This window comes from Dendrobates tinctorius, unplaced genomic scaffold (assembly GCF_039654945.1).
Source record: "Dendrobates tinctorius isolate UK_male_01 unplaced genomic scaffold, ASM3965494v1 ptg000008l, whole genome shotgun sequence".
NCBI lineage: Eukaryota > Metazoa > Chordata > Amphibia > Anura > Dendrobatidae > Dendrobates > Dendrobates tinctorius.
The window spans coordinates 70,982,330-71,009,347 of record NW_027361676.1 but is presented as its reverse complement, the minus strand read 5'-3'; the positions used below and the strand labels follow the sequence as shown (position 1 = coordinate 71,009,347).

The window sequence follows — 27,018 nt, the reverse complement described above, 5'->3', positions numbered from 1 at the left end:
GGCTGCTCCCGCTGAGACTGCTCCCGCTGAGACTGCTCCCGCACTTCGCCTTCACTGGCAGTGTCCAGTGTTTGTAAAGAAAAAAAATTATTAGACATTTCCAGAGGCAGCAGCTGTACTTACCAAAGGCAGCAATAATATCACCTCACGATCCGCTTGGGCCAGTTCTTGCCGAGATGGCGAATAGGCTGATCCAGAAGACATGCTGAAATTTAAACAAAAAAAACATTAGTACATAATAAATTGTACAGGACACAGACATTATGTTGAAGAATACTCACATTTTGGCTGCTAAAGCTTGAATCCAAGGCTCTTGTCTGGTCTTCTATTCAAGGCTGTCTGTAGCTGCTCTTATCTCCAACGCCATAGTGGTGTGGCCCTGAAGACACCTTCTTTTATCAAGACTCCTCCCAAACAATGTTGCTTGTTTAGGGGGAGTTTTAAACAAGTGTCTAGACATTGTTTTCTCAAATCGCGTGCGCGCAAAAAGCGCTGACGTGCGCGCAACCAAGCGCTCGCCAGCGACCCTATAGACTGTAATGCTATTTTTTTGTGCATACCGTGAGCGCGCGATTTTTTTAACGATGTAGGCGAAACAAAAAATGCAACATGTAGCGTACGGCGCGTCTGGGCGCACACCTGGAAAATGCGCAGCGCACGCAAAATGCTGATGAGCGCGTGCAATCGCTAGACACTGCGCACGCAATTTTAAAGATAGGGGCATTGCGCGTGCGACCAATAGCGCACGATGCGCTGCGCGATAAAGCGCAAGTGTGAAACCAGCCTTAAACCCTTACAATATACATATATTTCATCACTGACACGAGGAGTGTATATTAATGCTTGAAGAATATTTCCTAATAATGGGCACACTCTCTGGAGATAAGCTTCTGATCAATGTGCTCAGTTATCTGAGACATTTTACCTATTCCTGATAGATCATATTACGTTACTAAAGCCCTCATACATATTAGACTAAGGTCAGCTGTAGACGCCAAGATCGGTGAGCTTGGCAGTATAATGTGTACACTGTGTTCCAAATTATTATGCAAAAAATATTTCCTCATATTTTCTCTAAATTACCTATATGAATTGCAGTCATTGTTATTTTCCAGTCATCTAATATTCTAGTATAATTGCAATACAATACAATTACAAACTGCCTATGAAAACAGTATATTTTTAAAAATAAGAAACACTCAAAATGCATGTTCCAAATTATTATGCACAGCAGAGTTTTCAACCTTTTTATTTTTGCTTTGAACAAAAAAATGGTCAATTGTGAAATTATAAGCATTATCAGCTTATTACAAAATGAAATCAGTTTTCAAGTCAAAACTTTATTCTAGGTGATGTTACATTTGCACATAGGCCCCCTTGTTCGAAAGAAGCTTCTGAACTCTCTCGTCCATTGAATTTGTCAGTTTTTGGATGGTTTGTGCTTCCATTGTTTTGCATGTGGACAGAATACCCTCCCAGAGCTGTTGCTTAGATGTGAACTGCCTCCCGCCATCAGACACTCCTTTTGATGATGCTCCAGAGGTTCTCAATGGGGTTGAGGTCAGGGGAAGATGGTGGCCTCCCATAGCAGCCAGAGATGCAGATGTGTTATTTGCAGCATGAGACGGTGCATTATCATGCATGAAAATGATCTTGCTGCGGAAAGCACGGTTCTTCCTCTTGAACCATGGCAGGAAGTGCTGTTTTAGAAACTCCACATAGATTATGCAGTTCACCTTTACCCCTTCAGGGATCCTAAAGGGGCCGACAATCTCTCTCCCCATGATTCCAGCCCAAAACATTCCTCCACCTCCTCCTTGTTGGCAGGGGTGTACCTAGCCCTTGTGCTGCCTGAGGCGAAGTGCAGAACGACGCCCCCCCCATAATAAATTTATTTAAAGTCGGTAGAAATTAATCTGGTTCATATCCTGTAAAAATGAGGACAATAGTGGACATTTTAATAGAAAAAAAAATGATGTCCAAACACAAGGCTATCACATGATCACACACATACAAGAACCTCACAGATGAATCCAGAACAAGGGTCATTAGTGGCAATGGTAGGTCGGGCACAGCATACAAACACACAATGATGGCTGCAGAGTGGTAGCCCTGTAGGCAGATGCAGTCCTGCATCCTTATAGCACAGGAGTCAGCACTGATTGCCAACCTATTATCTCTGGCACACACCTACAAAACTCTGGGCAGCTCCAATGTCGCGACTGCCTGGCACTGACTAGTCAGACATGTCCACCATGCAGCATTGTCCACATACAATGACCTGGAGTCTGAGCATCAACAAGTCGCCACTGCACTAAGGTGGTAAAGTGGCGAGTCTTACCCAACAGACCATGCCTCCTCCCAAAACGCTTAGCCAATCACAAGCGCCGCTCACAGGGCTGTCCGGAGCTAACAGCAGGGGCCTTCCTACTGGGTTGAGTAAGGGATGTGAGAGCGGGAAGGGGGATGAGCACAACCGACGCTCAGAAGAAACATGGCTGAATGCCTGCATGTACCGAGGAGCAGCATTGGACGTGGTGTGTGAGTTATGGGCACTCAGTCCCGCAGCAGAGACGTATGTGAAAGGGACAATGCATCCTGCATCAGGGCGTACAAAGAGATCATGGGGCCCCAAAGCAGAAGTTCTCATGGCTCCCCCTCCAAAAGAAAAAAAAAACTGTCTGAGTCACATACAGTTGTGGCCAAAAGTATTGACACCCCTGCAATTCTGTCAGATAATACTCAGTTTCTTCCTGAAAATGATTGCAAACACAAATTCTTCGGTATTATTATCTTCATTTAATTTGTCTTAAATGAAAAAACACAAAAGAGAATGAAACAAAAAGCAAAACATTGATCATGTCACAGAAAAGTCCAAAAATGGGCCAGACAAAAGTATTGGCACCCTCAGCCTCCGTTGCACAACCTTTAGCCAAAATAACTGTGACCAACCGCTTCCGGTAACCATCAATGAGTTTCTTACAATGCTCTGCTGGAATTTTAGACCATTCTTCTTTGGCAAACTGCTCCAGGTCCCTGATATTTGAAGGGTGCCTTCTCCAAACTGCCATATTTAGATCTCTCCACAGGTGTTCTATGGGATTCAGGTCTGGACTCATTGCTGGCCACCTTAGAAGTTTCCAGTGCTTTCTCTCAAACCATTTTCTAGTGCTTTTTGAAGTGTGTTTTGGGTCATTGTCCTGCTGGAAGACCCATGACCTCTGAGGGAGACCCAGCTTTCTCACACTGGGCCCTACATTATGCTGCAAAATTTGTTGGTAGACTTCTGACTTCATAATGCCATGCACACGGTCAAGCAGTCCAGTGCCAGAGGCAGCAAAGCAACCCCAAAACATCAGGGAACCTCCGCCATGTTTGACTGTAGGGACCGTGTTCTTTTCTTTGAATGCTTCTTTTTTTCTCCTGTAAACTCTATGTTGATGCCTTTGCCCAAAAAGCTCTACTTTTGTCTCATCTGACCACAGAACATTCTTCCAAAACGTTTTAGGCTTTTTCAGGTAAGTTTTGGCAAACTCCAGCCTGGCTTTTTTATGCCTCGGGGTAAGAAGTGGGGTCTTCCTGGGTCTCCTACCATACAGTACCTTTTCATTCAGACGCCGACAGATAGTACGGGTTGACACTGTTGTACCCTCGGACTGCAGGGCAGCTTGAACTTGTTTGGATGTTAGTTGAGGTTCTTTATCCAACATCCGCACAATCTTGCGTTGAAATCTCTTGTCAATTTTTCTTTTCCGTCCACATCTAGGGAGGTTAGCCACAGTGCCATGGGCTTTAAACTTCTTGATGACGCTGCGCACGGTAGACACAGGAACATTCAGGTCTTTGGAGATGGACTTGTAGCCTTGAGATTGCTCATGCTTCCTCACAATTTGGTTTCTTAAGTCCTCAGACAGTTCTTTGGTCTTCTTTCTTTTCTCCATGCTCAATGTGGTACACACAATGACACAGGACAGAGGTTGAGTCAACTTTAATCCATGTCAACTGGCTGCAAGTGTGATTTAGTTATTGCCAACACCTGCTAGGTGCCACAGGTAAGTTACAGGTGCTGTTAATTACACAAATTAGAGAAGCATCACATGATTTTTCGAACAGTGCCAATACTTTTGTCCACCCTCTTTTTTATGTTTGGTGTGGAATTATATCCAATTTGGCTTTAGGACAATCCTTTTTGTGTTTTTTCATTTAAGACAAATTAAATGAAGATAATAATACCAAAGAATTTGTGTTTGCAATCATTTTCAGGAAGAAACTGAGCATTATCTGACAGAATTGCATGGGTGTCAAAACTTTTGGCCACAACTGTAGCTACAAATCTCACAACTTTGCTTCTGTTGCAAAGTAATTTTCCTTCTATTGAAGCCCCCAGATTCCTTTCATTGCTCCCATAAAGTATGATGCCAACTAAGGTGCCCCACAAACACTATGACCCCCACAGTGATTCCTCCACACGCACAGTATGATGACCTTACTGGACCCCTCAACTATCACGCCACAGTATGATCCCCAACTGTGAACCCCACATAGCCCTCCATACTGTATAAAGGACCAACGTACAGTGTAATGGCCCCAACACAGCCCTCCATAAAGGATAAAGGCTTCCTCCTAGCCCTTCAAGTATTATCATGCCCTCCACAGAGCCCTCCAAATGTTATTACTTCCATATAGTATAATTGGCTTCATATAGTCCTCCATATATTATAATGCACCATCCATAGTCTTCCATATAACAGAATGCACCCCTATAGTCATCAATATAGTATATTGCCAGCGTGTGATATTGTATCAAAGGCAAGAATGCAACCTTTGGCGTATATGAACGTCAAAGGTGGTGAAGGGGTTAAATTACATTGTATACAGCACACATAATACTGGACAACACATGTTCATTACATACACATCATACAGTCACACAGACACACACATCATACATGTCCTCCGTCTTCGTACACACAAGCTATATAACAGATGCACAGCAGGTACACATCATATACACAGAACATGCATGCAGGACAGGTGTATATACACACACTTCAGTATACGCAAAATATATCTAAACAGACACAACCCCCCACACACACACACAACCCACACACAGTTAACACAGAGACACGACAACCCACACACCACACAGAGACACAACCCACACACCGACACACAAGAGACAACCCACAGACCACAGAGACACAACCCATACACCACAGAGACACAACCCACATGCAACAAACTCACAAATACAGAGACACAACCCACACACACGCAGACACAACTCAGAGAGACACAACCCACACACGCAGACACAACTCAGAGACACAACCTACACACACAGCCCACACCGACACAACCCCCACACAGACACAAAACCCACAGAGACACAAACACAACCCACACACATACAACCCAGTCACACAACCCACACACATGCATAAACACAACCCACAGTCAACACAGAGACACAACCCACACACAAGCTGACACACCAGACACAACACACAGATACAACCTATACACAAAGACAGAGAAACACAAACCACACACATGAAGATACAACCCATACACGCAGAACCAACCCACAGAGACACAACCAGCACAGAGACACAACCCCCACACACACATAAAAAGACTCATCCCCAACACAGACACCCCCCAGACACAAACCACACACAATTGCACAGATACACACGCATACAACCCAGTCAACAGACACAACCAATACACACAACCCACACTACAGAGAGCACAACCCATACATCACACAATACAGAAAGACACAAGCAGACACACCACAGACACAACCCACACCACACACAGAGATACAACCTACACACAAAGACATAGCCACAACCCACACATAGACACAACCCATATAACACAGAGAGCACAACCCATACACCACACAAAAGACCCAACCCACAGATACACAACCCAGACACAGAGACACAACCCACAGACAATACAGACACACACAACCCATACACCACATAGAGCACAACCCATACACCACACAACAAAGAAACAACCCACACACACGCAGACACACACAGACCCAACCCACACACAGATACCACAGATACTACCCACAGAGACACAGTACCCACACAGACACAACCCACAGACACACAGAATACACACACAGACACAACCCACACACAACCCATACACCACATAGAGAGCACAACGCATACACGACACAACAAAGACACAACCCTCACACCCACACAGATACTACCCACACAGATACAGTACCCACACAGACACACGACACAACCCACACAGACACAACCCACACACACAACCCATACACCACAGAGCACAACCCATACACCACACAACAAAGACACAACCCACACACACGCACACAGACCCAACCGACAGAGACACAACCCACACACACAGTACCCACACAGACACAGTACCCACACACACAACTCATACACCACATAGAGAGCACAACCCATACACCACACAACAAAGGCACAACCCACACACACACCCAACCCACAGAGACACAGTACCCACACAGACACACAACCCACAGACACACACACAACCCACACACATCCCATACACCACATAACAAAGACACAACCCACACACACAGACCCAACCCAGAGACACAGTACCCACAGACACACAACACACACAACCCATACACCACATAGAGAGCACAACGCATGCATCACACAACAAAGACACAACCCTCACACACACAGACACATACAGACCCAACCCACAGAGAGAGACAACCCACACAGATATAGTACCCACACAACCACAACCCACACACAATACACACAGAGACACAACCACAACCCACACAGACACATGGAGACAAAGACTCCTCTGTGCTACAGGGGTGGGAGTTGATGTACATGTGCAGCTTCCCCTGCTCGCAGCCTCTGAGCCCCACACCCACTCTCACTGCCAGGACTGCCCAGCAGGAGATCTGTCACCTTGTGGATTGGAGCTGCTTCTCCTGTATCTTCCAGCACAGGTGGCTCCTCTGATGTTATTTCCTGGCTCTCACTTCTTCCTTTCAAAGACTCGCCATGCAGGAGGACAGGAGCACTGGCCAATCAGCTCTTCTGTCAGTGATATGAGAGCGTTCATTGGCCAGTGTTGTCCTGCAGGACACCTCCCCTCTGAGTTGCTTAATCCTGAGGGTGAAAGCTGCCACCCACCTGTAATGGTAAGTGCATATTCCCCCAGCACAGCAGGAGAGAGCAGGATATCAGGGAGAGCAGAGCGGCCAAATGCAGGCACAAGCGGGCATCTGAATGAACGGCCCCGCAGATGCCGCCTCCTTTTTATCAGCAGGTGGCGCCGCCTGAAGCAACCCACTCGAGTTGCCTCATGATAGGTGCGGCCCTGCTTGTTGGCGCCTTAGCCGTGTTTTCATGGGGTGTCCATCAACCAGCCATCCTCCACTCCATCCATCTGGACCATCGAGCGTTGCACGGCACTCATCGGTGAACAAAACAGTTTGGTAGTCAGTCTTCATGTATCGTTTGGCCCACTGGAGCCGTTTCTGCTTGTGTGCAGTGGATAGAGGTGGTCGACGGGATGGCTTATGCACAGCTGCAAACCTCTGAAGGACCCTGCATCATGTTGTTCGGGGGACGTTGGAGGCACCAGCAGCTTCAAAAACTTGTCTGCTGCTATGCTAGCATTTTTGCAGCTGCTCTTTTAACCTGACGCAATTGCCTGTTGGAAAGAGTCCTCAATTTTTCCTTATCAGCACGCACACGTGTGTGCTGGGAATCAGCTACATACTTCTTGATTGTGCGATGATCACGATGAAGTGTCTTGGCAATGTTGATTGTAGTCATGCCTTGACCTAAATACTCCACAATTTGTGGCTTCTCAGCAGCCGACACATCCTTTTTCTTTCCCATTTTGGCAAAAAATGTAGGCTGCTTAATAATGTGGAACAGCCTTCTTAAGTAGTCTTGCCTTTATTTGGACACACCTGCCAAACTAATTTGCACAGGTATCTGCAATTGCTTTCAGTGATATAAAGAGCCCTGACACACATCACCATCAATGAGTTTAAATGACAAACAAAAAAATTCTAACCTTATCACTCCTAAACTCTTTTTGCATAATAATTTGGAACACAGTTTATATGGGCCTCTGGCCTCTTCCCTGACAGATGATGTAGAAAAAGATAAAAATCTGGCATGTCAGATTTCGGACTGATGAACCTTTTGTTCACAGTGAGATAATCTGTGGCCAGAGGAATGTGTCAGTGACTCTCTCATAGTGGACACAGTAGTGCTCAGCAGAACAAGTGCTTGTATACATGGAGGAGGCTGCTGGCCAAGTGATCAGCTGACAGCTATTATGTATGAGCCCTAAGGTTTTACCAGTTATATTACTGCCATGAACTGTTTGCCAATTGATGGGCTTAAGTGGGAAGTTTAGGACCAGCTGTAGTATGTAACTTTAGTGTCTCTTATCAATGAAATAAGACTGTAAAGAAGTTAGGCAAATTACATTCAGTATGTTATTAAGGCCCCATCACACACAGCGAGATCGCTAGCGAGATCGCTGATTTTGGGACGCAATAGCTATCTCGCCTGCGATCTCACTGTGAGTCATACACATCAGCGACTGCCCCCCCCCCCGCCGGGTATCGCTGATCATGCTTGAACGTCCTGGGCCATTTTTTTGATCGTTGGTCTCCCGCTGGCAAGCACGCATCGCTGCGTGTGCCAGCGGGAAACCGACGATCAGTGAGCTCCCAGCGCTGTAAGCAGACGCTGGGAGCTGGTATCTAAAGTAAATATCGGGTAACTAAGCGCGCGTCACTTAGTTACCCGCTGTGTACCTTAGATACCTGCGTGCTCGCGCTAGGACGCTGGTATCCAAGGTAGACACGGGGTAACTAAGTGCTGCGCGCGCTTACTTACCCGATATTTACCTTAGATACCAGTGTCCTCGCTGGTGAAGCTGCCTGTTTGGCAGCTCACCAGCGATCATGTAGCGAGGCACCAGCGATCCTGACAAGGTTGTATCGTTGTCGGGATCGCTGGTGCATCGTTTAGTGTGACGGGGCCTTTACACTGGGATATACCTAGAACACTAGCCATCTGTTGTATCATACCTCCATTTAGCTCAGGAGCCAACTCCTCTTGGATGGATTTCTAAGCTAGGTTACCAACGTTCTTATTGAGGGGGGGTTGTCCACGACAGGGAAATCATATAATAGAATCAGGAATTTCCAGTCACATTCTCATGCTGGTACTCAACAGCGTTCAAGCTTGTTGGCCATCATCAAATTGCAATCTATCTCAACGACCACTGACTCCTTCAAACACTGGGAAGCTCAACAAGCTTACAGGACATTTTGTGTTTTTTACGGGGGGGGGGGTTAGAATAGAGTAAACTGATGTCAGAATTAGCAGACAGATGCTTATCTGCTCATAGAGCAAAAAGGGAGAGGGGTAATACAATATTGGGGTGCACATGTACATTTTTGTAATTCATAGGCATAAACTAGAATTTTGTTTTCTACTGTTCATTCTGTTTATCTTAGTTGCTGCCGAGGACCACAGTGAAAGAAGTTGCTTTGTTTGTGCTATACTGAGCCATGGAAACGAAGATGGTATTTATGCCCGAGATAAGATTTTCACACTTAAGTGGTTGGTTAAGTTTTTCAGTAAAAGTAGTTGCAAGACCCTTGCTGGGAAGCCAAAGTTATTTTTAATCCAGGTAACTAATGCATATGGTGTGTATGCTCATCATAAGTAACTATAGCTAAGTAAAAACTGAAGCAAATAACAGAAAGTAAACCGCAGAAGTGAGATAAGCAATACTGCGGTCTTTTGCTGGACTTACAAAATTTCCAAGTGTTACATAAGCAAGAAAAAAAAAAAATCTTGTTGAACACACATGACTAACATGTCAACAACTTGCTGACCTCCTCCCCGCTCTGGAAATCTTAAGGTCCCATTACATTTAGCGATGCACCAGCGATCCCAACAACAATACGACCTGGTCAGGATTGCTGGTGCATCGCTAAATGGTCGCTAGTGAGCTGCCAAACAGGCAGATCTCACCAGCGATGCAGCAGCGATAAGTGATATGTCGGCGGTCACTGTTACCTGTCACACCGCAGCGATGATGACGATTTCTGCCTGCGTCCATGCGTCGCTAGTCGGCGCCAGTGGGACGCTAACGAGGAAAAAATGGCCCAGGATATTCGAACCTGATCAGCGATATCCAGCGGAGAGCCGAGTCACAGGTACATGTCACACAAAGCGAGATCGCTAGCGAGATCGCTGTTGCGTCATAAAATCGGTGATTTTGTAATCCCAGCCCTGGACATTGTACTGGGTATTTGTACCCCTCACAACACAAAACTTTTTCATCTTACTCCTTGAATACTGCAGGTAAAGCCGAAGCTCTGATGTTAATTATGAAAGCTCCAATAATATCACATACAAATCTCTAGACTTCATGGCAGCAGTCTTTAAAGCAAAGATTAAATGATTATTTTCATGGCTGAATTATTATTCAAAACACAGAATTTCCCTATTTGGATGCAATCAAAGGCCACTTTCATAAGTCAGTATTTTTCACCACTATTTGTAAGTAAACGGCAAAAGCAGTTTCAAAAATATGGAAATATAGAATTTACCTTACAAATACTGAAGCTAAATTCTGCCACGTGAGTGGTCAAAGTCTGAGCTCTCTACTAGAAGCAAGGATTTCCATGCTTTTAGAGGAAAACTCAATGTGGCACATGTACTTACACTGTGTACTAGTATAAACTTCGTCCAGGCAGTCTGAAGATGCTCCAAAGTCATAAGAGTGGCGTCTGCTCTGAGTAAGGCCGGGGTCACACTAACCGACGCAAAATACGGTCAGTATTTTACATGCGTAATACGGATGAATGACCCCTAAACAGTGCTCTGTATGTCATCCGTAAGCAAGGTGCGGTCGCGTATTTTGCGCATGTCTGCATCCGTATGTAATCCGTATGCTGAGATTTTCTCGCAGCCTTGCAAAATGGACATTTAACGGTTTTGAGGCCTGCTAACAATTTAAATCATTAGCCTGCACCCTATTTATTCACTCAGGAACAGGTGTCTGCCTCTATTCTGTCCATTTGTCACGTTGCTTTCACGAGGTGTATTGGTGTTCTTTGTGCAACATGGCAGAGGGTCTGAGTTTCAATACAACTGAGCAGGTTCTCTTCAACTGGCTTTTGTCACGGCGCTTTGGGCAACCATACCCAGTGATAGTGGATCCGCGGAGGAAGAGACGCATGTGGGTAATCCACTTTTGAGGCAACAACTCACAAGAGGTCATTTTCACCGCCTCTATTCTTCTCTGCGGGAGCATCCAGTGAAATTTTACCAGTACTGTCACATGAGCATTTCCACATTTGATCGACTCTTGGAGACAGTGCGCCCTGGGATAACCTTTCAGGACACAAGGATGAGCAAAGCTATATCTGCAGAGGAGCGACTTCTACTCACAATACGGTATGTACTACACAACCACATTCTCTATGTTCATAATGTGTGGGCCAAAGTATGTTTTTTTGCCTTTTTGGACTAAGTTTAATGCCCTCATCTTACTCCAAATATGTTTCAACTTACACACCAGAATGTTAGCTCTAATATGTACTGCATATCACTTAGTCATTGTGCAATCAAATATGTGTGTGTTATTCTAGCTCAATTCCTACCAAGTTTGGTCGGCATGTAACTGATGTTTTTGGACTTTCTGCATTCTAAAATTATCCATTTCTGTTGTTCTACAGCTTCCTGTCCACTGGCCTGTCTTATGCCGCCCTCCACCATGAGTTTCTCATTGGAAGATCTGTCTGAAAGGCGTGAGGTAGCCTTGCCTGTCATGATGGATTCTTAATATGATTTGAAAACATTGTGAAAAAATTTGAATGTAAATTTTTAAACAAAGTTTGGTGATGGAGACCACCTGTTTTTTCCTTTGTATTTGGAGCACCAGTGAAACCGCACTGGACATCTCCGGCCATCAGACTTATAAATCCTCATAGGTTGGGGAAGGGGAACGTGGAGGAGCAGCCTGTGGCCAACATCGCCCTGTGTGGGGCCATACTGATGCCCATGATGTGGGAATTGTCCTGCCTCCTGGGAATGTTGGGGGTACTGGCCAGGGTAATAATGGGGAGGGGCATCTTGTTGGCTGTGGTAGGCACGTGGCTCATACCCACCAAGATAGCCATATCGTCCCCAACCAGGTTGGGACCAGCCTCCAACACTGGGTGGGTACAAGTGGCCATATTGGTGGGGTTGGCTAGAGGCTGACATTTGTGGCTGCTGAATAGAAGGTTAGGTAGTGGGAGGAAGGGGGTGAGGTGTAGGCCCACGTATTTGAGGATCCTCAGATCCTGCTTCAGCTTGCATTTGTGGGGGGTGCCTAAGGCGCATGAGATTTCGTGGTGAAAGCTGCCACCTCTCAATGTATTCAAATAGTTCGTAGGGCGTATTGGGGTATGTTCAGGCATCAAGCAGGATCTGAAAGCATCCTCTAATACGGAGCCTGACCTCACGAGAAAGGGAACGGAGATAATTGGCCAGGCTGCGAGAGTATGCCTCCTCCCCATCATCAGTGTTAACTCTGGCTAAATAATTCAGGACCCCAGTGTCCACATTAGTGCGGGTATCAGGGGCAGGTATTTGGCGTCTTCGGCTTCTTCCTCGCCGGAATGTGGCAGCAGGCTGAGGGGAGCCCCGGATGTGGCCAGTTGGGCTGCTGCTGATATTGCCCTGATCCTCTGCTGGTGCTGATGCAGCAGCAGCACCAGATGGTCCTGGTGGTGGGTTTTGGGGCGCAGACAATGGCACATCCTGACTTGATTCCTCACCCCTGCTCCTAGTAGGGGGAGAAGATGGGCCAGCCACCTCTTCCCCTGCAGACCCAGGATCAATGATGGGGTCGGTTTCCGAGCCAGTGCCTCTGTCCTTAAAGTTGGACTGAGTTCTGTGAAGAAATAGAACAGAGCCAAAAATAAATACCTATTTTTGGCCCTGTAAAGTATCTGCGTAATGTGGTGTGAGGTATCTACTTACTGTCTCAGATCCAGAATTGGGGCGTGGAAGGAGAGGCGGTCGTAATATATATATTTTTGTTTCACGTAGCCAGCATCCCCACTCCTGGACCGCTGCTGGCGTTCCCGGCGGTATTGGTCCCGGATGCTTCGCCAGCGTCTCATCACATCTTCCACTGCAATGTGACAGGAAATATTGTCAAATTCACATATTTGATAGGTCGCATTTGCTACCAGTAGTCTAGGCATGGGGCCTTCTGGGGTGTGCTTTCTACCCATGGTGGCATATCTAATTGGGCAGATACACAGGGTCTCTTTAGTTGATGTATCAAAGAGCTACACCAAATTATGGCTGTGTGAATCCACGTGTCACATCCAAATCTAACGGCCTCATGATGAAAAAAGTACAAGCACAGGAAGGTGTGGGTGCTGATTCTACATTCCTTTTTTGTTGTGCGCTAAGGTTTACTCATGTTTTGGCTTGTACTTACGAATTTTATGCTGCTCCTCACGTGGCCGATCACCATAGTCATGGTACATCTGGCGACAGATGCGCCTCCATGACACCTCCTTTCTTGCCCGGTTGGAATAATGGGCATCACGTTGGTCCCATAGTTCGGGACGCTCCTGCACCAGGACTATTAACATTTCCACATTAATGTAAGTGGACGCCATGATGCTGCTGTACTCCGTGGAGACGTACTTCCTGGATGTCTGTAGCGCTTTTTGAGCTCATTTGCATGTCTAGGCTTCCTGATGATGGATTGGCCCATTTCCTGTCACCAGCCAAAAGACCTGCGTATTGCTCGCAGGTCACATGTGTGGTCCATGTGTAATCCGTATTTTTTGCGCACCCAAAGACTTGCATTGGCGTACTACGGCTGTAGTACGCTAACAATCACAGCATGCTGCGATTGCCACGGACCGTAGAATACGGATGAGAAATATACGGCTGGTGCGAGGGACCCCATAGGGAATCATTTGTCCGTGTCTAATGCGTGCTTTTAGCGCCTCTCACTCGGCCGTATTCCTCGCCAGTGTGACCCCGGCCTAATACTCAGCAATGGCCACGTTCACACATTCAGTATTTGGTCAGTATTTCTTGTAAGCCAAAATGAGGTGTGGAAAAATATAATAGAACCATGTGCACCACTTCTGCATTTCTCACCCCCTCCTGGTTTTCTCTTACAAATACTTGTGTAAAATACAATATAGTTGGTTGGTATTACAATTCTGCACACTGTATCACCAATTAAATTATGTTACTTTGTCAGTGATAAACTCACTATACTACAATGTTACATTTGAGACATACACCCAATAGAATAGTTTCATTTGTTTTAATGTTTTGTTTAAAGAATGTTATTTTTCAATAAATCAGGCTTGTAGAGGGGAAGAATGGGATTTTGGAACAGAAACGGATGGAATATCTGACACTGTCCACAGTTTATCTCCACAAATTTTAAGAGAGGAAGATATGCTATATGCATATTCCACACCGCCAGGTAAGACATATTGGTCTGCCAATGTCTGCAATTTTACACATGTGGCAATTTGATATTCCATAAAATATAGGTCAAAAATAAGAGTATTTTTTTTTTTTTACCCCTCCTCTTACTCTTGCTTCAGATTTTATCAGGAAACTGTCATCATAAAATTGCCCATCGGATTTTTTTAAATTAGATCTTTTTTGGCAATTAAATAAAAAATCTTGCAGTTTTCAATGAACTCCACTGACCAATGAGTCAAATAGCAAGTAGACAAAATGTAAGAAATTTAGCACGTCCAAACGGAAGTAGATACAAGTAAAAGGTCTTTATTGAAAATCCATAAAACCATGAACTAGTTCAGGTAAGGCTAGTTTCACACTAGCGTTTTGGAGCGCAGCGACGGCCTGTGCACGGCCGCAGCTAAGCCCCGCCCCCTGTCGCTCCCCGCCGGTAGCTCCGCCCACCGGCGCATGACGCTGCATGCGCCCTGTGTCCCCTATCTTTATCACAGGGGGCGCAGGCCGTGCGCAGTATGCGTTTGGCGGCGCATGCGCCTTTTTGACGGTGCGCCGACGCAACCAAACTGCAGCAGGTTGCGTTTGGCGCACCGTCAAAAGGACGCATACGCCACCAAACGCATACTGCGCTCCAAAACGCTAGTGTGAAACTAGCCTTATACATTGAAAACTTCTGACACTTTTCTGACCATCGCCTTTAGTCATAGAATACAGCACAATAAACATGTGAACATATTTATACATAAATCGACCAATTACAGCAAGTATTGGAAACAACCTATAGCGAGCCTCCATATAAATATCCATAAGGTCTGCAGAGCACTGGTGAGAACCTGCACAGTGCACACATATAGGGTCTGCAGAGCACTGGTGAGAACCTGCACAGTGCACACATATAGGGTCTGCAGAGCACTGGTGAGAACCTGCACAGTGCACACATATAGGGTCAGCAGAGCACTGGTGAGAACCTGCACAGTACACACATATAGGCTCTGCAGAGCACTGGTGAGAACCTACACAGTGCACACATATTGGGTCTGCAGAGCACTGGTGAGAACCTGCACAGTGCACACATATAGGGTCTGCAGAGCACTGGTGAGAACCTGCACAGTGCACACATATAGGGTCTGCAGAGCACTGGTGAGAACCTGCACAGTGCACACATATAGGGTCTGCAGAGCACTGGTGAGAACCTGCACAGTGCACACATATAGGCTCTGCAGAGCACTGGTGAGAACCTGCACAGTGCACACATATATAAGGTCTGCAGAGCACTAGTGAGAACCTGCACAGTGCACACATATAGGGTCTGCAGAGCACTGGTGAGAACCTGCACAGTACCCATATATAGGCTCTGCAGAGCACTGGTGAGAACCTGCACAGTGCACACATATATAAGGTCTGCAGAGCACTGGTGAGAACCTGCACAGTACCCATATATAGGCTCTGCAGAGCACTGGTGAGAACCTGCACAGTGCACACATATAGGCTCTGCAGAGCACTGGTGAGAACCTGCACAGTGCACACATATATAAGGTCTGCAGAGCACTGGTGAGAACCTGCACAGTGCACACATATATAAGGTCTGCAGAGCACTGGTGAGAACCTGCACAGTGCACACATATAGGGTCTGCAGAGCACTGGTGAGAACCTGCACAGTACACACATATTGGGTCTGCAGAGCACTGGTGAGAACCTGCACAGTGCACACATATAGGGTCTGCAGAGCACTGGTGAGAACCTGCACAGTGCACACATATAGGGTCTGCAGAGCACTGGTGAGAACCTGCACAGTGCACACATATAGGGTCTGCAGAGCACTGGTGAGAACCTGCACAGTGCACACATATAGGCTCTGCAGAGCACTGGTGAGAAACCTGCACACTACACATATATAAGGTCTGCAGAGCACTGGTGAGAACCTGCACACTACACATATATAAGGTCTGCAGAGCACTGGTGAGAACCTGCACAGTGCAAACATATAGGGTCTGCAGAGCACTGGTGAGAACCTGCACACTACACATATATAAGGTCTGCAGAGCACTGGTGAGAACCTGCACACTACACATATATAAGGTCTGCAGAGCACTGGTGAGAACCTGCACAGTGCCCACATATATAAGGTCTGCAGAGCACTGGTGAGAAACCTGCACACTACACATATATAAGGTCTGCAGAGCACTGGTGAGAACCTGCACAGTGCACACATATAGGGTCTGCAGAGCACTGGTGAGAACCTGCACAGTGCACATACACACATGGTCAAAATTGTTGGTACCCCTTGTTTAATGACAGAAAAACCCACAATGGTCACAGAAATAATATGCATTGGACAAAAATAATAATAAATCAAAAATCTATGAAAATGAACAATGAAAGTCAGACATTGCTTTTCAACCATGCTTCCACAGATTAAAAAAAAAATAAATAAAACTCATGAAATAGGCCTGGACAGAAATGATGGTACCCCTGAAAATAATGTGACAAAAGGGGCATGTTAAATCAAGGTGTGTCCACTAATTAGCATCACAGGTGTCTACAATCTTGGAATCAGTGAGTGGGCCTGTATAGAGGGCTACAGATACTCACTGTGCTGCTTGGTGACATGGTGTGTATCACACTCAACGTGGACCAGAGGAAGCAAAGGAAAGAGTTGTCTCAGAAGATTAGAAAGAAAATTATAAACATGCTAAAAGGTAAAAGTTATAAGACCATCTCCAAGCAGCTTGGTGTTCCTGTGACTACAGTTGCACATATTATTCAGAAATTTAAGCTACATGGGACTGTAGCCAACCTCCCTGGACATGGCCACAGGAGGAAAATTGATGACAAATCAGAGACGGATAATATGAATGGTAACAAAAGAGCCCAGAAAAACGTCAAAACAGATTAACCCCTTCCTGACCTTTGACGCCACGTAGGTGTCATGAAAGTAGGTGCCAATCTGACCTTAATTGATTGCCCTCCTGCGGGTAGGGTGACCGGGGTCAATGAAAGGTCACCGGACCTGCAGGTACAGGGGGCTTTGTACTTCACCCCGGGGGGGTGGCTTAGCCCCCCCGTGGCTACGATCGCTCTGATTGGCTGTTAAAAGTGAAACAGCCAATCAGAGCGATTGTAATATTTCACCAATGAAATTTGGTGAAATATTACAATCCAGCCATGGCCGATGCTGCAATATCATCGGCCATGGCCGGAGAAACCGCGACCTGACCCCCCCCACGACTGACAGCGGCGATCCGCCACCGACTGATGGTGGTGATCAGCCACCGTCAGTATTTGCTCCCCCTCCCCTCCACCTTCTGCTCCCCCCTTTCCCCCCCGGTACCTCCTAAGTCCCTATGTCCCTCCCGGTGTCCCTGCATCCTCTTCTATGGGCGCCGCCATCTTCCAAAATTACGGGCGCATGCGCAGTGCGCCCGCTGAGTTTGCCACCGGCAGATTCATTCATTCCTTACAGGTACATTTTCATCACTGTGATAGACCCTATCCAATGTTTAGGCACACAGAGGCCCTCCAAATGCGACATGGCAACCGCTAACGATTGGAGCTAATTTTCCATTCAAAAAATCAAATGGTGGTCCTTCCCTTCCGAGCCCTGCCGTGCACCCAAACAGTGGTATATGACCACATATGAGGTATCGGTTATAAAACTGTGCAGTGGTCCCTTAGTTTTTGCAAGAGCTGTATATGGATTGCAGAGAACTGGTGAGAACCTGCACAGTGCATACATACACTCCCTGACAGAAGTTATGTCGCTTATCCATGTTATGTAAATAAAAGCTTATAACCTGACGTTAAATTCATCCATTGGTTGTATAAATTATTCTTTTGAAAGCTGAAACCCTCCGAAATGTGGTTTAGATTAAGAAAATAAATTGCTATCAATGCAGAAATATTGATCATTTAATGGACACAGAATGGTCAGATTTTGGCAAGACAAAATTTTTTTGCCTGGTCATATAACCACCCAATCCTAGTTTACATCCTCACCTGTGCTCTGTAAATGATCCGTTAATTAGTGTGTGTATAAAAAGAAACACTGCACCCCAGACCTTCACTTGAGCTGCAACTTGAGCTCTGACAACATGCCGAAAATCCACCCTGTGACCAAAGCCTGGATTATCAAGAGGCTGAAGACCAGCAGAGGTGCCTGGCACCTTTAATGTGTCTCAGCATCAAGTGCAAAGAATTAAAAAAAAAAAAGATTTGAAGAGACTGGTTATAAGTTATAAGCTTTTAGTTACATAACATGGATGAGCGACATAACTTCTGTCAGGGAGTGTATAAGGTCTGCAGAGCACTGGTGAGAACCTGCACAGAATACACATATAGGATCTGCAGAGCAATGGTGGGGAAATGCAGTAATTGATCCATTCATGTATAAATGCATTCGCAAGTTCATTGTGCTGCATTCTATGACTAAGGGCGGTGGCCAGAAAAGCGTCAGAAGCTTTTAATGCATTACCTGAAGTAGTTTGTGTTTTTATGAATTTTCAATAAAGACCTTCTACTTTTATCTTCTTCTGTTTGGACGTGCCAAATTTCTCAAATTTTATCTACTACTGCTGAGCACAACAGCAAAATTCTTGGCACCCAGGGCTGTTCATGCAAAGGTCAAACACCAAAACCAGGAAACTCATATAGAATTCAATGAACATATCCAGATGACCGTTTCCTGTGGTCCATCTAACTACTGTGTGCCATTTCAATGACTGACATTAACAGCAGCTTTAGACATGGTGGCTGGCCAAATATATACAGAAAATTTAATTAAAAAAAATCAAACAAATTGAAATAAAAGTAAAGAAAAAGCAAATATAGGTGATACATTCCATATCAAACATTGATTGGTCATCTTTGCTCTCCATTGCAAGGGCTACCTATACCAATATCATACTAGGAGCAGGGAAGGTGCCTCACCGGAATCTGGATGAACACAGGTGCCAGGAAAAAGTGGCTGGAAACCACTCATTAGAAATAGCAATAGTAAAGAAGGGGAAAAAGTTCCAGCACCAGGCGTCTCTTCTTTAAAATCTTCAATATTTTCATGTCAAGAATAAAAAAAAAATCATGCGTTTCAAACAAAGTTCTAACTTTGCTAATTGCTGGGGTATGACTTTAACCCCTTTTATTTGCATCATTTTAAAAGCATTAATAAAACATATTTTCTATGAGGTCAACACACAAACACTAGGGATGAGAGAGTACTGAAGTATTCGGACTCGCTATACTCGTACCGAGTATGCCGTAATACTCTGGTATACGGTACGATTAGCGAGTCCAATGATATTCAATGGAAAATGCGAGTAATTGTCTGCTGGACCCTACAAAGTGGTCTGGGGGCTGAGGATAAGGCTAAAAAATGTGTAAATGTTAAAAAAAAAATGTATGCTGTAAACAAATGCATATAACATGGGGGCACCTGGTCAGGGGCTGCACGAGTGGTTTTACACCACTGCTTCACTCACTAGAATGTACAAACACTATTTGAAGTCCTGTGGTTTTTTGCCGGCAGAGCGTGACTTGTACGCCACTTACGCAGTGCCAGTGATAGATCAGAAGTGCCATAAGAGCGAGTGATGATGGAGGCGATCTTCTGACAGCTAAGTGTGTAAGTGGTGTAAGGAGAGCGATCTGCCCTAGGGGTTGTGTGATGGTTAACGCAGGATGAAGCTACCCATCATCATCATCACAAGGGATTCACAATAATAAAGCTTGGACTACTGTCCTTGTTGTTCCACTGCCACTGCCCAATGTGTAGGCATAGACAGTGTCTTCAAAACATTAGCCCTAGGGGCTGTATCATGGTTGACGCAGGAAGGAGGCCTCAAGAGCCAGGCAGACAATTATGAAAGTAGACTACGAGCACGGTAGTTCCAGTTTCCAGGCATAGCCATAGTGTCTCCAAATATTAGCCCAAGGAGCTGTATCATAGTTGTTGAAGGAAGCAAGGCAGGTCTGAAGGGCCAAACAATTATGATGAAGCAGCTAGGACTACTAGCATAGTAGTTGCAGTGTCAGGCATAGCCATAGTGTCTCCAAAAATTAGCACAAGGGGCTGTATCATAGTTGATGAAGGAAGCAAGGCAGGTCTAAAGGGCCAAACAATTATGACAAAGCCACTAGAACTACTAGCATAGAGGTTGCAGTGCCCAGTGTCCAGGCATAGCCATAGTATCTCCTAAATTTAGCCCAAGGGGCATGATACCATGGTTGATGAAGGAAGAAGGGTCTCGCTCTCATCACAAGTGCCTCCGATGGGAAATATTAAATAACGTAACATTGTTTTTAGCTTATTGTTATTGATCATGAGGTACATGTGGCAGAAGCCGGATTTGAAAACATGTGTACGCGTAAGAAGAAGAAAAGAGGCTTGTATGGGAAGGGATGGACGTGATCACCAATTTTTTTTTTTAAAATAACGTTTTGGGTGACTTTAGGTTGGGATACAGTCATCTGGAGGGCTTAAATACTGTTGCGAAATCCAGTCCTTGTTAAATTTTATCAGAGTCGGCCTGTCTGGACTCTCTGTAGTCAACCGTGTGCGTGTATCTGTGATGATTGCACCAGCTGCACTGAAAACACGCTCTGACATCACACTAGCAGCAGGGCAGGCCAGCACCTCCAAGGCATATAAGGAGAGGTCTGGCCAACTATGCAGCTTGGATACCCAGTAATTAAACGGTACAGAAGCGTCAGGAAGGATGCAAGTATGGTCACTTAGTTATTGACCATCTTGTTCAACTTCTCTTCCTTGACATTGCTACTGTTCCAGCTAGTCCTTGGTGATGAGCCGGTTTATTGAAGATGGCCCAGTTTGTGGACATTTTACCACCACCTCTTTTGGACCTGCTTGGTGTGTCTCTCCCCATTAATGCATGCTGTTGCATAGAGGTGGTATCTCTGCTAGCAGTGTTGTCTGAGGGTGCTGTTGCCATCAAATGATCGACAACGGCCTTCCTGAAGGATTCCATTGTGAAACCCCTTGGTAACTGCAACAGTAGTGAAGGAAATCTGTCCTTGTACCCATGGGTCTAGAAAGGTGGCCAACCAGTATAGGTTGCTATTGAAAATGTTGATTACGCGAGGGTCTTGGCACAGACAGTCAGATATGAAGTGCGCCATGTGTGCCAAGCTGCAAAGAGGCAAATCTTCTATGACCCCAGAAGGAGGAACAATACCCATCCTCTCCTCACACTGACTCTCCTCCACCTCCTCCTCTCCAGCCCATCCATGCTGGACAGACATGAAGCTGGGGTTGGGATTCCCCTCTCTAGCATGAGGTGTCCCCTCGGTACCACTGAAAAAGTCCTCTACCTCCTCATTTTCATCATCATCTTTATCCCCCAGTGTTACCTGATGATATTGGCTGGGCTGGGTAGGATCACCCATTGTGAAATCTTGCTCCATACCCAGCTGCTGGGCATGCAATGATTCCATTTTTTAATTTTGCAGCGATTTTTTTCAGCAGACATAGCATAGGGTTATGCTGATAATAGCCTGATCACCGCTCACAAGCTTGGTGCATTACTCAAAGTTATCAATCACCTCACAAATATCAGCGATCCACACCCACTCGACAGTTATGTGTCTTGGCTGAGTATCAGTGTGATGGGCATGTTTAGGCTGGTATTCAGCAAGTGCCCTCTGCTGCTCACTTACCCTTGCCAACATATGATATGTTGAGTTCCACCATGCTGGCAGGTCGCAAATGAGTCTGTGGTTTGGCAAATTAAATTGCTTTTGAAGCGCTGCAAGACCGGCAACAACGGTTGAGGAATGGAGGAAATGGGCGCAAATACGGCGCACCTTCTCAAGTAGGTAGGCAAGTCAGGGTATGTTTTTATAAATTTCTGCACCACTAGGTTCAGCACTGAGCCATGCATGCTACGTGTACCAGCTTCCAGAGTTTTAAAGCCACCAACAGGTTACGCCCATTGTCGCAGACAACCACACCAGGTTGGAGTTGCAGTGGGGAGAGCCACTAATCGGTCTGTTTTTGTCCTTGCCACAGCTCTGCTGCAGTGTGTGGTGTTTCACCTAAGCAGATCAGCTTCAGCAGAGCGTGTTGCCGCTTTGCCGATGCACTGCTGCACAGCTCCCAACTTGGGAGTGATGTGAAGGGTAATTCAGCAAATGACGATGCGGAGGAGGGAGTGGAGACTGGACGTATGTGATGAGGCGGAAACCCTGATTGAGGTTGGGCCCGCTATTCGTGGCGTGGGTAGGATATGTGACGGTCTAGTTTGAGACTTTGTCTCACCCTCCACCAGGTTGAGCCAGTGTGCCATGACAGAGATGTATTGTCCCTGGCCACAAGCACTTGTCCACGTGTCTGTAGTAAGGTGGACCTTCCCGGTTACGGTGTTGGTGAGAGCACGCTTTAGATTGTTTAAGACTTGCTGGTGTAACGCGGGGACGGCACAGCAGGAAAAATAGTGCCGGCGAGGAACCGAGTATCGTGGGGCAGCCACAGCCAAAAGATCACGGAAAGACCGTGTCCCCACAAGCCTAAACGGTGACATCTCCATGGCTAGCAACCTGGCAATGTGCGCGTTCAGTATTTGTGCTTGTGGGTGCGTGGCTTGGTATTTATGCCTCCTTTCATACATCTGGGGCACGGACAATTGGACGCTTTCCTGGGACAAACAAGTGGATGAACTTGTTGTGGCCTGTGTCTGTGCAACCGCAGCTTGTGAGCAAGAGGTATGATGATCACCTGCTTCCTGCCCAGCAGATTGGAAAGGACGTATCACAGGCGACATGGCAGTGGTTTGACCCGCAGTCGCAGACACTGATTTGGTACCCTGTTCAGCCCACCGACTAGGGTGCTTGGCTGTCATGTGTTTCCGCATGCTGGTGGTGCTTTGGTTGCCTTTGCCCTGGCCTCTGCTCAGCTTCGTATGGCAGATGCTACTACAGATGACATTTGGTTCTGAAGGACTATCGGCAAAAAATTTCCAGACAGCGGCTGAACACACCCTTGCCTTGACTTGGGGCACAGAGGGATTGCTCTTGGCAACAGTTGACACACTTTGCACTCTGCTCAAACCAGTAGCACTTGGTGCCTTTGTTAGTGGTACGTATCCACCTTCTTCCTCTGTGCTGCTGTAGTGGCTATGCGTGCCAACGGTCCAGGTCGGATCGGTGGTCTCATCATCGACCACCTCGTCGTCCATGTCATCCACCTTCAGTGTTGATATTGGCGACTGGCCAGATGGCAACTGTGTGTCATCACCATCAGTCTCCACCTCTTCATCCGGTATATCAAGTGGATGAAAGCGGCTTTCTTCTGGCCATGGGGTTTCAAATATTTGGCCATCATCATCAGAGTATACCTCCTCACGTTCCTCTTCAATGTTGCGCGGTGAGAGGCCAGAGGCAATGCAAGGAAATGGATCAAACAGATCCTCGGAGTGACCAAGGTTGGGGTCAAATGTTTCCTGTGACTCCTGACCGGGTGATGAACTAGGAACAGGTTGAGAATAGGATGACCCAGTGTTCTCTGTGTGGACAGTAGACTGTTTTGTCATGAACGATTAGGTGCTGCTAGAACATTTCGTTGAGGCCTTATCAGCCATCCAAGACAGTATCTGCTCTTGTTCTTCTGGGCTCCAGACCCGTTTATGTTCCAGACCGGGAAATTTTGCCAGGAACCTAGATGCATCAACCTTCTTCAGTCTCCCAGACTCTGTGCCTTGTTGGGCACCAATAACAACCCCACGTCCACGTCCCTGTCCCTTCACAACAGCCTTTTTAGGAATTTTGGATTTTTGTGCCATAGATGCAGATGTTCAGATGCAGATATTGGGGAACAAGGAGCAGTTAGTGCTTTGTGGAAGGCAGCACTACAGCCTATTACTGCTTTGTGTTTTACAAACAGCACCGCAACAGCACATAAAAATTGCCCTGAGGTTTAAGGCGAATTACGCACCCCAGTCACAACACAAGACAGCGGTGCTGCCACTAAAAAATTGCCCTGAGGTTTAAGGCGAGATTATGCACCCCAGTCACCACACAAGCGGTGCTGGCTGCGTGTCAGTTGTGCAGTACTGTGCGTGCGTCCTATTCGCTGTGAACACAGCACCGCAACATGCCCTGGGGTTTAAGGCGAGATTACGCACCCCAGTCACCACCCAAGACAGCGGTGCTGGCTGCGTGTCAGTTGTGCAGTACCGTGCGTGCGTCCTATTTGCTGTACACACAGTACCGCAACAGCACAAAAAAATTGCCCTGAGGTTTAAGGCGAGATTACACACCCCAGTCACCACACAAGACAGCGGTGCTGGCACTAAAAAAATTGCCCTGAGGTTTAAGGTGAGATTATGCAACCCAGTCACCACACAAGACAGCGGTGCTGCCGCTAAAAAATTGCCCTGAGGTTTAAGGCAAGATTACGCACCCCAGTCACCATACGAGACAGCGGTGCTGGCTACGTTTCAGTTGTTATTATTTATTTATATAGCACCATTGATTCCATGGTGCTGTACATAAGAAGGGGTTACATACAAATTACAGATATCACTTACAGTAAACAAACTTACAATGACAGACTGATACAGAGGGAAGAGGACCCTGCCCTTTCGGGCTTACATGCTACAGGATGGTGGGTACAGTTGTGCAGTACCGTGCGTGCGTCCTATTCGCTGTGAACACAGCACCGCAACAGCACAAAAAAATTGCCACGGTTTAAGGCGAGATTACGCACCTCAGTCACCACACAAGACAGCGGTGCTGGCTGTGTGTCAGTTGTGCAGTACCGTGTGTGCGTCCTATTCGCTGTGAACACAACACAGCAAAAGCACAAAAAAATTGCAATGCAGGGGTAAATGAGACCCCAAAAATAGCTGGGAAAACTGTCACTACTCAGTCTCTGACCTTATACTTTCAGCTCTGAAAAGAGCTTTTGGGTTTTACAGAGGATTTCTGGATGATTTGCACCAAAAAACACAACTCTCCCTAGCAGCTGCTCACACTCTCCCTACACTAGCTGTGTTCTGCATGCAATGTGCAGAAAATGGCGGCGGCAGGGCTTAGAGCCAGGCTATAATGACTCCTAGCCTATAACACTGGGCGGCCAGCCAATCATAGTAATGCCGCCCACAACCAAGAAGGCTGCGACATTTCTGTGATTGGCAAATGCTGGGTGGGAGATCCGAGTAGTGCGAGGCGAGTAGTGAAATACTCGCTGTGTTCCGAGTACTTCACTAGTTGCCGAGTACCGAATACCCACGAATATGCTCGCTCATCCCTAACAAACACAAGTCATGGTTCCAGTACTGGCTCATGCAGTCCCTGCTCATATTCAGCGATTAATAACACTACCTTAGTATCAGAGTCTTTGGGGGGATTTGATGCTACATGATTAAGTGGGGCAGTGAGAAACACTGGTCAACTGGATATTTTCCCTGCTGCTTTGGTGATTGTTTCAAATAATTAAAGGGGTAATCTTGATCTGCTCACTTCTACATCAAGCAGTGAGCCAGGCTGGTTTAGTCACATCTACAGTTATCTGGTGAGTCAAGTTTGACAGCGGAAGGTTTTCTGCACATGTACTGTTTATTAGAATAAGACCATGCACAATACCTGCCTCAAAGCACACGCCAGACAACAGACAGCTGCAGATGTGACCTCATTGACCAGGCTCATGTGCCAATATGGAAGTGTGCAGAGGTGGAGTACTCCTTTAACATGGAAGTATTATGATTTCTAATTTACTAACAGAATCTTTGCTATTTTTTTTTTCTCTAGGGTATTTTGCATGGAGAAACTCTGTTAATGGTTCCTGGTTCATTCAATCTCTGTGTAAGATGCTGCAAGAACATGGAAAGAGAATGGAGTTAATGCAGATTCTGACCCGTGCAAACCATTTGGTGGCATTAGATTATGAATCTAGCAGGGGTGGGAAGGAAATTCCTTGCATTGTCTCACTGCTGACAAAAGAACTGTATCTAATACCTCATTTTATATAAAACTACCTCTACACAGACCATCACAGAAGGTACCCCTCAGTGACCACTAATATGTCTTTCTACTGACCTGCGATATAAAAGACTAGCCTCCCCCAGGGTTGACAATCCAGCAGCTGTCAGCTACACACTATAGCTGACAACTTGCTGCATCAGCCACGATCAGTGTTGGGGTAGACTATAGATATTTAAACCCTTTAATGCTGCTTTCAATGACTACAGCATCTAGATGGCTAACAGAATGTGGGCACTCTCTCTTTAACCGCCTTGCCACCCTGAGATGTTGATCATGTGGTCCTGATGTTTGCCATGTCAATTCATGACCAAATAGCGGCCTTAGAAACTGCCGGCTATAGCGGCCTATTCAGAAGTTATCAGCATTTAGATGGTAAAACTACATTTCTTTATTTCTGTCATGTCATTTTGCATTACTTTCTGAAAAGCACCTGAAGGGTTAATAAACTACTTGAAAGCGA

The 27,018-nt window shown here is 46.1% G+C and overlaps 1 protein-coding gene across 4 annotated transcripts in view; it reads left to right on the top strand.

The window, feature by feature from the left end:
* The window catches only part of LOC141092337 (caspase-3-like), an 82,890-nt gene extending 55,872 nt beyond the window's left edge, over positions 1-27,018 (top strand). For all 4 annotated transcript variants that reach the window (XM_073578408.1, XM_073578399.1, XM_073578415.1 and 1 more), the window contains 3 exons: positions 9,557-9,732; positions 14,442-14,565; positions 26,325-27,018. In XM_073578408.1, the coding sequence (XP_073434509.1) occupies positions 9,557-9,732; positions 14,442-14,565; positions 26,325-26,545 (521 nt within the window). In that variant the 3' untranslated portion in view covers positions 26,546-27,018. The remainder of the gene's footprint in view (positions 1-9,556; positions 9,733-14,441; positions 14,566-26,324) is intronic.